Source organism: Chrysemys picta, chromosome 11, assembly GCF_011386835.1.
Source record: "Chrysemys picta bellii isolate R12L10 chromosome 11, ASM1138683v2, whole genome shotgun sequence".
NCBI classification, from domain to species: Eukaryota; Metazoa; Chordata; order Testudines; family Emydidae; genus Chrysemys; species Chrysemys picta.
In genome coordinates, this window is record NC_088801.1 from 693,816 (window position 1) to 707,668 (window position 13,853).

Sequence of the window (13,853 nt, forward strand, 5' to 3'; positions counted from 1 at the left end):
AGAGCCTGCACCTCTGACCCCCTCCCACGCCTCCAACCCTCTGCCCCAGCCCTGCTCCCCCTCCTGCCCTCCAAACCCCTTGGTCCCAACCTGGAGCACCCTCAACCCCTCAGCCCCATCCCGGAGCCTGCACCCCCAGCCAGAGCTTGCACCCACACCTGCACCCCCAACCTCCTGCCCCAGCCTGGAGCCCCGTCCCACACCCTGAACTCATTTCCAGCCTCACCCCACACACATCCCAACCCCCAATTTTGTGAGCGTTCATGGCCCGCCCTACAATTTCCATACCCAGATGTGGCCCTTGGGCCAAAAGGTTTGCCCACCCCTGACCTAGATACTCGAGTGACACATAGGGGAAACTGAGGCACACACAATATTCACTGAAAACATGAAGCACTTTCCTAATTTGTCACAGGGGCTGGCGCACTGCCAGGTGATTTGTACAGGACAGGATGGAGGGAGGGTCTGTGGGTGCTGTGGGCAGGGGACACACACAAAGGCACCATCTGGCTACAGTTCCTCTCTGTTAAGACCCAGCCCCCCCAACCCCACCCCCAGCACTGCCCCACCCAAGTGCGTGGAAGCTGCTGGAAGAGCCCAGCGGGTCCTGTTGGGGCGCAGCACCCCCACCCCTGGGAGACTTGCCAGCCCAGTTCCTTGGGGGCTTGGGGGGGAGAAGTGGGGCCTTTCCCTGGTCCCCAGGCTGGTGACTCACTGCCAGACCCCGTCATCTGCTCCCCCCCCAGCCCCTCTGTCGCAAGGTGCGGGGGTGGGGGTGGAAATGGAGGCCTGCCCTTGTGTTGCTGAGGAACAGGGAAGTGTAGAGTCCCACTGCGAGGTCGATTCAGCCGCATTGGGAGTGGGGGTCACCCCAGAGCACCCCCTGCCCAGGGCTGGGCAGCCCTGCTTGCCCAGGGCACCGCCCCGCTCGGGGGGCGGGGCGCAGGACGTCACCCAGCAAGGTGGGGCACTGGAGCGGTTAATGGGCAGCCCCCGCTGTGGCCAGCCAGGACCCATCTGGTCGGGCTTGTCCGATGCCAGCACCTAATGCCCTGCGGGGGAGAAGGAGAGATCAGGGAGCACTTGACACCCCCCCAGAGGGGCAGGTTCCCAGCCCAACCCCCATCCAGAGCCCCCCCTCCAACCATGACCTGGCGGGGCCACGGACCCCCGCTGGGTGGGGAGGGGCCCCATGGCAGAGACGGATCCTGGGCGGGGGCAAGGGGGCCCCGTGGCAGTGATGGACCCCGGGCGAGGCATGGAGGGGCCCCACGGCAGCGACGGACCCCAGGCGGGACACACGTATCTCGCCCGGGGAGCTGGGCCTTGGCGCAGGCACTGCCGACGGAGACCTGCAGCACCCCACTCGTGCTGGGTGAGGTCCGGCACAGCGCCAGCCTGTGCACCTGGCCCACGCTCTCCACCCACACGTGTGCCAGCCCCCAGCACCACCCGTTCAGGGGGGCAGACACCTCGCACTCAAGCCGGGCCTCAGCGGGGCCACCACCACCACGTTCTGCAGCCCCCGCAGCACCTGGAGCCCGTGCCCAGCCTGGCCCATGCAACGTCCAGTGGTACCAGCCCCATGAACGGTGCCACCCCCCCCACCAGGGCCAGTTCCCAGCACGCCCTCCGCCTCACCCTCCACCAGCAGGCGGGCGGTGGAGCGGTCGTCAAAGGCGTCGCAGGTGTAGGAGGCCTCGTCCTCCGGCCCCACCCCGTGGATGATGAGGGTGCGATAGCAGTCGAGGTTGCAGATCTCATACTTGTCGCTGGCGAAGATCTCGGTGTCTCCGCGGAACCAGCGCACGCGGCCGCGCGCCTGCGACACGGTGCACTCCAGCGTGGCCTTGTGCCGCGCCAGCGCCGTCTTGTCCCGCAGCGGCTTTATGATCCGGATCGGGAGTGCTGCCGAGGGGAGCGCCTGTGAGGCCGCAGGGTGGGGAGGAGAAGCGAGGGGCTGGGGCCTGGGGGGTCACTCCCACCTCCCTCCCCCGAAACCCAGTGCTAGACCTCCCAGCCCACAGCAAACCCAAACTCAGCGCTCGCCCGGCCCTCCGCTGGCACCTGCCATCCACTTGCCCCCGGCCCCTTCCTCACACACCTGCCAAGCCAGCCCCCTCTGCTGCCCACCTAGTCACCCCCCCCCCCCCCAGGGCTTCACGGGGACACATTACCCTCCACCTGCAGGCTGGCTTCGGAGGCAGCTGCCTTGGCGACGAACCGGATGCATCCCGCGTCCTCCGGGCGCACATTGCAGATGAGCAGGAAGTGCCTGGGGCCTGTGGAGGAAGGCGCTGGTGTGACGCCCTGCACCGTGGCTCAGCCATTGCAGGGGACTACGGGTGAGCAGCCCCCTGCCCTGGGCTGGGACGGGCAGACTGGGGAGGGGTCAGCAGGGAGATCTCCTTGGGGCTGGGGCCAAAACGTCTGAGGCTAATACAGGGCCAAGGAAGAGCCCAAGCCTGGCTGGTGTGAGTGACACACGGAGCAGAGCAGCCCCCCACGCTGAGAGATGCCTGGGGCAGCAGGCAGTGGGAGAGGCAGGGGTGTGTGTGTGTGTGTGTGTGTGTGTGTGCGTGTGTGTCACAGTGAACCAGTGTGTGAGTGTGCACATCACAGTCACCAATGTGGGTGTGTGCGTGAACTAGGCACCAGCGTGTGCATTCATGTACGTGCGAGAGAGCCAGTGTGTGCACCAGTCAGCCGGGGCGCTGCCTGTTCACCCAGCCTGGTGAGCGCCCCCAGAGTGTCTGGTGGGCTGAGCAAAGCGAGGTCTTAGGCTTGTCTCCAGGCCGCCGTTCCTGCAACACGAGCGGGGGTGACACTAAAGCGCCCGAGCTCCCTAACGCGTGGACACGCGCAGCCTGGGTGTGGGTTGGCTTAATCCGGCGTGGCACCCTGCGTGCAGAGCCGGAGCGTCCACATGGAAAGCTGGTATGCCAGAGCTGTCCTGGGCTGGTTCCCATGTAGACATGGCCTTTTGCTGTAAGGACCCACTGCCTAACGGCTGAGTGCCACCAGCCCAATTCCAGCCTGCCGGGGCGTGGTCTGGGCATGGATAGGCAGAACCCCCTGAGCTGGGTGACAAACACCCCCGGGAAATGGACACACAGAGCGCCTGGCACCTGGCGAGCGGGGTCACAGCTTCAGCCACGTCTGTAACTGTGTATAGACCCACGAACCGGCTGGGGGCAGCCGCTGACATCTTCCAGCACAGCACGCCCCCAGCTCGGCTCTGCCCCCTTTCCCCTGGAGTTTAAACCCTTGCCACCCAGAGTGACAGCTCATATGGTCCGTCTACACCGCCAGGGAGGTGCCAGTGTGGCATGGGATGGCAGAGCCCTGCCAGCGTTAGTCTGGCTAGCACGGGTACCAGCAATAGTGTAGACATGGTGGCACGGGCTAGCAACCCTCGCACAAGCCCCCCGGGGACCCAGTGTACATACTCGAGTGGCTAGCCCATGCCACCACATCTGCACTGCTGCTGGTACCCAGGCCAGCGAGATGAAAGCCGGCACAGGCACACCTACCCTGCTATAATCCCACCGTCTCTTCCAGTTAGACTTACCCCGGCAGACAGGGAAGAAATAAAGAAGGGGGAACAGCCATGCATACAGACCCCTGGTGGGGGAGAACTGGGGGGGTCACGCAGAGCCCCTAACGGGGGGAGAAATGGGGGACACACACAGAACCCTTGGCAGGAGGAGAGAATGGAAGACCCTGGGATGGGAGGGCATAGGGGAACCCCCTTAGGAGAGAAGGGGGACCTGCCATGGGGAGGAGGGGAACGGGGACACACAGAGCCCCAGAAGGAGGGAGGGGCTAGGCTGTGTTGCAGGAGTCACTGAGGTTGTGGGATGGGATGGAGCACAGGGAGTTGGGGAGGGGGTTGGAGGAATAAATAAAAAAATTAATTAATGGAGATATCCTATCTCCTAGAACTGGAAGGGACCTTGAAAGGTCATAGATTCATAGATTCATAGATTCTAGGACTGGAAGGGACCTCAAGAGGTCATCGAGTCCAGTCCCCTGCCCGCATGGCAGGACCAAATACTGTCAGACCATCCCTGATAGACATTTATCTAACCTACTCTTAAATATCTCCAGAGACGGAGATTCCACAACCTCCCTAGGCAATTTATTCCAGTGTTTAACCACCCTGACAGTTAGGAACTTTTTCCTAATGTCCAACCTAGACCTCCCTTGCTGCAGTTTTAAGCCCATTGCTTCTTGTTCTATCCTTAGAGGCTAAGGTGAACAAGTTTTCTCCCTCCTCCTTATGACACCCTTTTAAATACCTGAAAACTGCTGTCATGTCCCCTCTCAGTCTTCTCTTTTCCAAACTAAACAAACCCAATTCTTTCAGCCTTCCTTCATAGGTCATGTTCTCAAGACCTTTAATCATTCTTGTTGCTCTTCTCTGGACCCTCTCCAATTTCTCCACATCTTTCTTGAAATGCGGTGCCCAGAACTGGACACAATACTCCAGCTGAGGCCTAACCAGAGCAGAGTAGAGCGGAAGAATGACTTCTCGTGTCTTGCTCACAACACACCTGTTAATACATCCCAGAATCATGTTTGCTTTTTTTGCAACAGCATCACACTGTTGACTCATATTTAGCTTGTGGTCCACTATAACCCCTAGATCCCTTTCTGCCGTACTCTTTCCTAGACAGTCTCTTCCCATTCTGTATGTGTAAAACTGATTGTTCCTTCCTAAGTGGAGCACTTTGCATTTGTCTTTGTTAAACTTCATCCTGTTTACCTCAGACCATTTCTCCAATTTGTCCAGATCATTTTGAATTATGACCTTGTCCTTCAAAGCAGTTGCAATCCCTCCCAGTTTGGTATCATCCACAAACTTAATAAGCGTACTTTCTATGCCAATATCTAAGTCGTTGATGAAGATATTGAACAGAGCTGGTCCCAAAACAGACCCCTGCGGAACCCCACTCGTTATGCCTTTCCAGCAGGATTGGGAACCATTAATAACAACCCTCTGAGTATGGTTATCCAGTTATGAACCCACCTTATAGGTAGCCCCATCTAAATTGTATTCAGGTCATTGAATTGAGTCTAGCCCCCTGCCTTCACTAGCAGGACCAAGTATTGATTTTTGCCCCAGATCCCTAAGTGGCCCCCTCAAGGATTGAACTCACAACCCTGGGTTTAGCAGGCCAATGCTCAAACCACTGAGCTATCCCTCCCCCCAGGTTGTGCTGTGAGTTTGGCCTGCCCAAGCTGTGCAATCCTCTAGTGTCCATGGGGCTCTGAGCTCGCTGCTCCAGTAGCCTCCCTGCGGTGAGTGTCGGTGTGAGTTAGGGTTAGGGTTAGGGTAGGTTTAGGGTTAGGGTTAGGCAGGCAAAGCGGGACAGTGAGCAGCAGGGACACCAGGGCCCCTGGGAGCAGCCTGGCTGGGGGGAGGGGGGGCACTCACCCTCTTGCCGAATTTTCACAGTGCTGGTGACTTTGATTTTCTCGCCACCCCTGAACCACTCGCCTTTTACGTCCTCGTGCGAGACCTGGCAGGTGAAGACGGCGTTCTCGTTCTCACGCACACGCACGTCCGCCAGCTCCTGCACAATCTGCACCTGGCGCTCTGCAAGGGGGACAGGGCCAGAGCGTGGGCCCCAGCGGGACAGGAACAAACCCCTGAGGTCTCCAACCCCACAGAGCTCTGCAGGGGCTGTGGTGTGACTAAGGGAAGCCCCATCCCCCAGCTCAGAGCCCAGGAGCCATCCACAGCTCTCACCCTGGGAGACCCCCCAGCTCTCAGCCTCCCTCCCCAGCTCTCACCCCTGGGAGACCCCCCAGCTTTCAGCCCCCCCCGCTATAACCCCCACTCTAACCCCCAGCTCTCAGCCCACCCCGCTCTAACCCCCAGCTCTCAGCCCCCCTCAACCCCTGGGAGAACCCCCAGCTCTCAGCCCCCCCACTCTAACCCCCAGCTCTCACTCCTGGGAGACCCCCCAGCTCTCAGCCCCTCCGCTCCCAGATCTCAGCCCCTCCCCACTCTAACCCCCAGCTCGCAGCCCCCCCAACCCCTGGGAGAACCCCCAGATCTCAGCCGCCCCACTATAACCCCCAGCTCTCAGCCCCCCCAACCCCTGGGAGAACCCCCAGCTCTCAGCCTCCCCCCCCCCAACCCCCGGAGCCCCTCGGCCGGCCTGTCGTACCGTAGACCCGCAGCATGGCGGAGGCCCGGCAGTCCCCTGCGTCGCACGTGTACTCCCCTGCGTCGTCCAGGTTGCAGTGGTTGAGCTGCAGCAGGCGCCGCCGGCCCACTGAGTAGATGCGGCACTTGGGCCCCGCTTGGAGCGCCGTCCCGTCCTGCCAGGGAACGGAGAGGAACGCCGTCCCTGGGCTGCCCGCGGGCTGAGGCACCCGGCAGGCAGCCTGGGAGGGACGGGGCAGGACGAGGGGCTCGGGGCTGACACCGCGTGCCAGGTGGGGAGCCCATGGCTGGGGCACCCCCCTGCAGCTCATCCCCCCCATGGGTCACCCTCCCTCTGAGCTTGAAGCTGGTCCTGGCCCAAGGCAGAACACCTGCCTGCAGCCCAGAGGGGCCCCGGGCCGGGAGAGGCCAGGCCCCGGGGCCCAGATGGTTTCATACAGCCGCCCTTACCTTGTACCACTTCACCTCCGCAATGGGGCGGGACAGCTCGCACTCGAAGCTGGCAGCCCCAGTCTCAGGGACACCCACATCCCGGGGGGCCTTCACCATGGCAACTGGCGGTTCTGAGAGGAGAGGAGACACAGGCCCGAGAGTTAACCAGACGCAAGGAGCTCCACTCAGGAGTGGGACCAGAGGGGCACACAACACTGCTGTGGAGAAGCTCACAGGGCTGGCTTCCCCAGTGGGACAATGCTGTGAAGAAGCTCACAGCAGGGAGGTCACGGCTGGGCACTGCTGTGGAGAAGCTCACAGCGGGGAGGTCACGGCTGGGCACTGCTGTGGAGAAGCTCACAGCGGGGAGGTCACGGCTGGGCACTGCTGTGGAGAAGCTCACAGCGGGGAGGTCACGGCTGGGCACTGCTGTGGAGAAGCTCACAGCGCTGGCTTCCCCAGTGGGGCACTGCTGTGAAGAAGCTCACAGCGGGGAGGTCATGGCTGGGCACTGCTGTGAAGAAGCTCACAGCGGGGAGGTCACGGCTGGGCACTGCTGTGGAGAAGCTCACAGCGGGGAGATCACGGCTGGGCACTGCTGTGGAGAAGCTCACAGCGGGGAGGTCACGGCTGGGCACTGCTGTGGAGAAGCTCACAGCGGGGAGGTCACGGCTGGGCACTGCTGTGGAGAAGCTCACAGCGGGGAGGTCACGGCTGGGCACTGCTGTGGAGAAGCTCACAGCGGGGAGATCACGGCTGGGCCCTGCTTCGCTGCAAGCGCTGGCCCGTGCCTGTGAGCTGCTCTTGGGGCAGGGGCTGCAGACCCCGGCGCTCAGGCTGCAGCAGCAGCGTCTGCGATGTCGGGCTGAGGCTCTTCCGAGCGTCAGGACGGGGTGAGCAGGTGGCGCCAGAGACTGGTTCCCTGGCAGGCCCCACACGGTGTGACCCGTGGCCCGACCCACAGCTAAGCCCCCACCTCTGATGGTCAGGCGGGCGCTGGAACGCAGGGTGTCGGAGGTGAAGGTGACGGTGCCCGAATCCTCCAGCGTGAGCCCCAGCAGCGTCAGGCTGTGCACGCAGCCCGTGGCGCTGACCCGGCAGGTCCGGCTGGGCTTCACCCGGATGCCGTCCCGCGTCCACACCCCGGGCACGTCAGCATGGGACAGCTCCAGCTGGAACGTGGCCGTCTCCTTCTCAAAGGTCTCCACGTCCGACAGTGGCTTCCGCACAGACACCTTTCGGGCTGCAGGGGAGAGAGAGCGGTGCCAGGGGGCGGGGATGGGTCTGTACCTGGACCGGCGCTAGAGGGGCAGGGATGGGTCTGTACCTGGACCGGCGCCGTGGGGATAGGGATGGGTCTGTACCTGGACCGGCGCCAGGGGGCAGCGATGGTCTACACCAAGGGGATGGGCCAGCCATGGGACCCCACAGCCCCTCCCAGGGACGACCCCCAGCCAGCTGCAGCTGCCAGAGAACTTCCCAGAGATTCAGCCTCAGTCGCTTGGCCCCCATTTTAATCCCCTGTCCACCTCAGACCACCCCATAGCCTCCCCCCCACACTCCCCTCTCCAGGCCACCCCACACACACCATTACCTCCCCTCCGCACCCCCACCCCCCCCTCCCTGCAGGCTCTCCCGTCCTTGGCATGGCCTGGCCAGGCCCTGCTGGAGCGCAGCTGCCCCAGAGCCCGGGGCAGGGACACCTACGCGCCACGCTCAGCTTGGCCTGCGTCCGGTCGTGGAGGCTCTCGCAGCGGTAGGTGCCGCGGTCCGAGGGGCTGAGGCTGCGAATGGTCAGGCCCCGTCTGCGCCCGGCCTCCTGAAACTGGTACTTGCTGCCCGGCTGGAGGAGCACCCCCTGCTTCAGCCACTGCACCTCGCCGGCCTCGCGGCTCAGCTCCACCTCCAGCAGCGCGTCCTGCAGCTCCTCGGCCACCACGTCCTGCAGCTTCCGCACAAACAGCACCTGGGCCTCTGCAAGGCACCGCAGGGCAGGGCTTCCACTGGGCCCGACGGGGAGCCCTGGGAGCCCCCGCGCCCAGACCCTCTGGGGAACTACCCCCTGGGAAACTACCCTCACCCCGGAACCTGTGAGAGACCCCCAGGAACTACTTCCTGCCATCCCAGAACCCCCCGGGGAACTACCCCATCACCCCAAACCTGTGAGACACCCCCCAGAGATCTCCCACAAACTACCCCAGCCATCCCAGAACCGCCCAGGCCATCCCCCAGGAACTACCCCCCTGCCATTCCCGCCACCCCCAGGAGACCTCTTAGAACCCACCCCAAGCCATCCTAGACTCCTCCCATGAGAGACCCCTCCCAACAAAATACCTCCCTCTGGGAGAGACCCCCAAACAGGAGGGACCCTCCATGAGACTCCATCCCCAACGAGACAGACCCCGAGAACCACGGCCCGAGAAATCAGCCGAGAGAGAAAATCTTCCCCCGACACCCCCAGAGGAGACCCCTGCACATCCCTCCACGAGATTCCCCCTAAAACAGACACACTCAGCTAGGCTGGGCTGTGGCCAGCCCCAGGCCCCTCCCCGGCACACTCAGATGGGCTGCCCTGCCCCAGGCTCCTCCCCTCGACGCTCAGCCACATGGCCCCTCCCTTGCACACTCACCCAGGTGGCCCCACCCCAGGGTCTTCACATGCACACTCAGCCAGGTGGCCCCTTCTCCAGGCTCCTCCTTTGCACGCTCAGCCAGGCTGGTCCCGCCCCCAGCTCCTAATGTTGCACACTCAGCCAGGCCGCCTTGCCCCAGGCCCCTCCCTTGCACGCTCAGCCAGGCCAGTCCCGCCCCCGGCTCCTCCCTTGCACACTCAGCCAGTCCCACCCCAGGCCCCTCCCTTGCACACTCAGCCAGGCTGCCCTGCCCCAGACCCCTCCATTGCACGCTCAGCCAGGCCTGTCCCGCCCCCAGCTCCTCCCTTGCACACTCAGCCAGGCCGCCCTGCCCCAGGCCCCTCCATTGCACGCTCAGCCAGTTGGCCCCACCCCAGGCTCCTCCCTTGCACGCTCAGCCAGGCCAGTCCCGCCCCAGGCCCCTCACCTTGCACGCTCAGCCGGGCTGTGCTCACCAGGCCCTCAGCGCGGGCTGTCACGGTGCCTGCGTCTCCCAGCTGGCACTGCTGGACGGTCAGGGCGTGGCACAGCCCGTTCCTGGTCACCACCAGCCGCTCGCAGTTGGTGACAGCCTGGCCGTTCAGCTGCCACGTCAGGGCCACGTCATCCGGGGACACCAGGCACTTGAAGGTGGCGTCGTCCCCCTCCAGCACCGTCAGGTTGTGCAGCTCCGAGATGATCTCCACCACCCTGGGCACTGGGGCCAGAGCGGGTGAGAGGGGGGGCTCCCACTGGGCCTCCGCGCCCATCTCCCCCTGCATCCTGCTCGCCCCCCTCCCCCGCACCCTGCTCGCCCCCCCTCCCCTACACCCTGCTCAGAGCAGCTGGGTGAAGAGCACCCCAGGCAAGATGCTGGTGCTGGGAGGAGCTCATGCCCCCCTCCCCCGGTGCAGGGCATCCACCTGGGATTGGTACGTCCCTCCCTGGACCCAGAAAGCCACGGCCACAAAATCCCCCCTACCCCGGCTGATGCAACTGGGCTGTCAGTGCACCCCCCCTCCCATGGGGCAGAGCCCCCCATGGGGACCCGCCTGCGTCATGTCAGCTCAGGGATTGCAGCGCACTCTGTGGGGGGTCAGGCCACTGGGCTCGGCCAGGTCTTGAGAGGGGGGTTGGGTCACAGAGGCTGGGTCTGTGCGGGAGTGGGAAGATTCCTGGAGCTGGGCTGGTCTAGAGGGATCAGGGCCCCAGTGCCTGGGCTGAGCCCTAAGGGCTGGGTTGGGTCTCAGGGGATCAGGTCCCTGGAGCTGGGCTGGGCTGGGCTGGGAGGTCAGGGCCCCGGGGCTGAGGGTTGGGCCCCAGGGGCCGTGGATCAGGGCCCCGGGGCTGAGGGTTGGGCTGGGGGGGGTCAGGGCCCTGGGGCTGAGGGCTGGGCTGGGGGGGGTCAGGGTCCTGGGGCTGAGGGCTGGGCTGGGGGGGGTCAGGGCCCCGGGGACTGAGGGCTGGGCTGGGGGGGTCAGGGCCCTGGGGCTGAGGGCTGGGCTGGGGGGGGTCAGGGCCCCGGGGACTGAGGGTTGGGCTGGGGGGGTCAGGGCCCCGGAGCTGGAGGCTGGGCCCCAGGGGGATCAAGTCCCTGGAGCAGGGCCCCGTGGCCCCGTGACTCACCCTGCACAGTCACTGTGGCCAGCGTCCGGTCATCCTTGGACTCGCAGGAATACTCGCCGGCGTCCTCAGGCCCCACGTTGCTCAGCGCCAGGGAGCGCTCCCGCCCCTCTGCCTTGATCTCCCACCTGCCGCTGGGCTCCAGTTCCTGCCCATCCTTCAGCCACACCACCTGCCCCCTGGCCTTGCACAGCTCGCACCACAGCAGCACCGTCTCGCCCAAGTGCGCTTGCACGTCCGACAAGCCTCGCACAAATTTCACCTGCAGCTCTGGGAACACGAGCAGAGGCCAGTCGGTATCTGTGCCCCTGATGGGGGACCCAACCTGCCTCCAGCACCACTGGATCCCCACGGCCATGGGGCGGCCCTGTCCTGCCCCAGCCACTGCCAGATCCCCTGCTGCAGTCAGTGTCTGCCCTGCTCTGCCCTGGGGCTGCTGGGCTGCCGGCTGCGACGCCCCCCCTCCCCCCCGCACCCCGGTGCTGCTGCTCTCACCTTTCACGCTCACTTCAAACTGCATCTGGTCATGGCAGGAGAGGCAGGTGTAGAGGCCAGCGTCATCCTTGCCCACGTTGGTCAGCACCAGGCTGTGCACCCGGCCTTCTCGCCGTAGCTCGCAGCGCTGCCCTGCTGCCAGGGGCTGCAGGGGCCCCCTCCAGCTCACTGGGGCCTGCTCCTTGGAGACGATGGCTGAGAGCACGGCACTGCCCCCCTCCAGCACCAGCACCTTCTCCGGCTTCTCCTGCTTGTTCACAAAGAGCACTGGAGCCTCTGGGGAGAGAACCATGAGCAGGCGAGCTGGGCGCAGACAGGAGTCAGGTAGGAGCCAGGCAAGGAGCCGGGCAGGGAACCGGGCAGGGAGCCGGGCGCTGGCAGGGAGCCGGGCAGAGAACCGGGCAGGGAGCCGGGCGCTGGCAGGGAGCCGGGCAGGGAACCGGTCAGGGAGCCGGGCGCTGGAGGGAGCCGGGCAGGGAACCGGTCAGGGAGCCGGGCGCTGGCAGGGAGCCGGGCAGGGAACCGGTCAGGGAGCCGGGCGCTGGCAGGGAACCGGTCAGGGAGCCGGGCGCTGGCAGGGAGCCGGGCAGGGAACCGGTCAGGGAGCCGGGCGCTGGCAGGGAGCCGGGCAGGGAACCGGTCAGGGAGCCGGGCGCTGGCAGGGAGCCGGGCAGGGAACCGGTCAGGGAGCCGGGCGCTGGCAGGGAGCCGGGCAGGGAACCGGTCAGGGAGCCGGGCGCTGGCAGGGAGCCGGGCAGGGAACCGGTCAGGGAGCCGGGCGCTGGCAGGGAGCCGGGCAGGGAACTGGTCAGGGAGCCGGGCGCTGGCGGGAGCCGGGCAGGGAGCTGGTCAGGGAGCCGGGCGCTGGCGGGAGCCGGGCAGGGAGCTGGTCAGGGAGCCGGGCGCTGGCGGGAGCCGGGCAGGGAGCTGGGCAGGGAGCCGGGCGCTGGCGGGAGCCGGGCAGGGAGCTGGGCAGGGAGCCGGGCGCTGGCGGGAGCCGGGCAGGGAGCTGGTCAGGCAATGACATTCCCCACCGCCTGGCTCACCTCTCACTCGCAGGGTGAAGTGCACCTCGTCGTCCCCAGTGTCACAGCTGAAGGTGCCGCTGTCGCCCAGCTCCGTCTGCTTGATGGTGAGGCTGTGCGAGGGCCCCTGGGTGCCCAGGAGGAGCCGTGCCCCGGAACGCAGCACCCGCTTGTTCTTCAGCCATTGAACAGGAGCCTGTTCCTGGGTGAGCCGGGCAACCAGCGTGACACTCTCCCCTTCCAGGACCTCCACGGGCATCTTGGCCTCCTCCTTATTCACAACGCGAACTGGGGGGGCTGGAACCAGAGGGGAAAGGAAATGACCAGGCAGCCCTGGGACAGCTTTTCCGGGGCGCTGTGGTGTGACGGAGCAGGGAGCGGGGCAGATTTGACCTGGGAATGTTGCAGGGGGATTGCAGTGAGGAGGGGGGACTTCCCTTGAAGGAAGCTACCTGAGCTGTAACCTGAGCCAGGAACGGGGGTGGGGAGAATTAACACCTTCTGCCCGGGAGACTGAACAAAGGAGAGGAGCAGCGGGAGGAGTTTTGAGTTTAGTTTTCGGTTGGGGCTGGGTGGTGCAACGCAGGGAACCCCAAGCTGGGGTCTAAGCTCCCTGAACCTCCCAGAGGGACCTAATTGAGGGGGTCTGGTCGTACCTACACGCTCTGCTTGAGACTGTGTTCCTGTCCTTAAATAAACCTTCTGCTTTACTGGCTGGTTGAGAGTCGCAGTGAATCTCAGGAAGAGGGGTGCAGGGCCCTGACTTCCCCACACTCCGCAACATGTGGGGAGCAGCCTGGCAGAGGGTGACTATATTTCCCGAAGGGAAAACAGGACACCCTGTGGGGCTGGCCTGAGCCACTCGCTGTGGGGAGCGGGTTAGGGGTCACTGGCTGTGGGGGGTGGTTCCCGGTTACTCCAGCCCAGCCTCTCCCAGCAGGGGGCGCTGTGGGGAACGGGGTAGGGGGTCACTGGCTGTGGGGGGTGGTTCCCGGCTACTCCAGCCCAGCCTCTCCCAGCAGGGGGCGCTGTGGGGAGCAGGTTAGGGGTCACTGGCTGTGGGGGGAGGGGGTGGTTCCCGGCTACTCCAGCCTGGCCTCTCCCAGCAGGGGGCACTGTGGGGAACGGGGTAGGGGGTCACTAGCTGTGGGGGGAGGGGGTGGTTCCTGGTACTCCATCCCGGCCTCTCCCAGCAGGGGGCGCTGTGGGGAGCGGGGTAGGGGTCACTGGTTGAGGGGGGAGGGGGTGGTTCCCGGCTACTCCAGCCCAGCCTCTCCCAGCAGGGGGCGCTGTGGGGAGTGGGGTAGGGGTCACTGGCTGTGGGGAGTGGGGCAGGGGTGCTGGAGGGGAGGGAGCTCGGAGGTATCCCAGTGACAGCTGCGGTGTCTGCACTGGTCCTGCTGGTGACACAGGGCAGGAGGCCGGGAATCCTCCATCCAGGCGTGTCTAACACAAACTGGAGCAGGCCGTGGGGCTACTGCGGGCTGG

At 65.0% G+C, this 13,853-nt stretch overlaps 1 protein-coding gene across 9 annotated transcripts in view; it reads right to left on the reverse strand.

Moving 5' to 3' along the window:
- Positions 1–376: 376 nt before the first annotated feature.
- Positions 377–13,853, reverse strand: part of OBSL1 (obscurin like cytoskeletal adaptor 1) — a 54,769-nt gene continuing 41,292 nt past the window's right edge. For 8 of the 9 annotated variants that reach the window (XM_065560417.1, XM_065560416.1, XM_065560415.1 and 5 more), the window contains 12 exons: positions 12,387–12,662; positions 11,341–11,616; positions 10,849–11,115; positions 9,671–9,940; positions 8,318–8,584; positions 7,587–7,853; positions 6,629–6,741; positions 6,180–6,333; positions 5,441–5,602; positions 2,178–2,282; positions 1,642–1,908; positions 377–1,052 (listed from right to left, as the gene is read on the reverse strand). In XM_065560417.1, coding sequence (XP_065416489.1) covers positions 1,045–1,052; positions 1,642–1,908; positions 2,178–2,282; positions 5,441–5,602; positions 6,180–6,333; positions 6,629–6,741; positions 7,587–7,853; positions 8,318–8,584; positions 9,671–9,940; positions 10,849–11,115; positions 11,341–11,616; positions 12,387–12,662 — 2,432 coding nt within the window. In that variant the 3' untranslated portion in view covers positions 377–1,044. Of the gene's footprint in view, positions 1,053–1,641; positions 1,909–2,177; positions 2,283–5,440; positions 5,603–6,179; positions 6,334–6,628; positions 6,742–7,586; positions 7,854–8,317; positions 8,585–9,670; positions 9,941–10,848; positions 11,116–11,340; positions 11,617–12,386; positions 12,663–13,853 lie in introns of those variants that run through there. The other variant, XM_065560413.1, reaches the window with a different exon arrangement.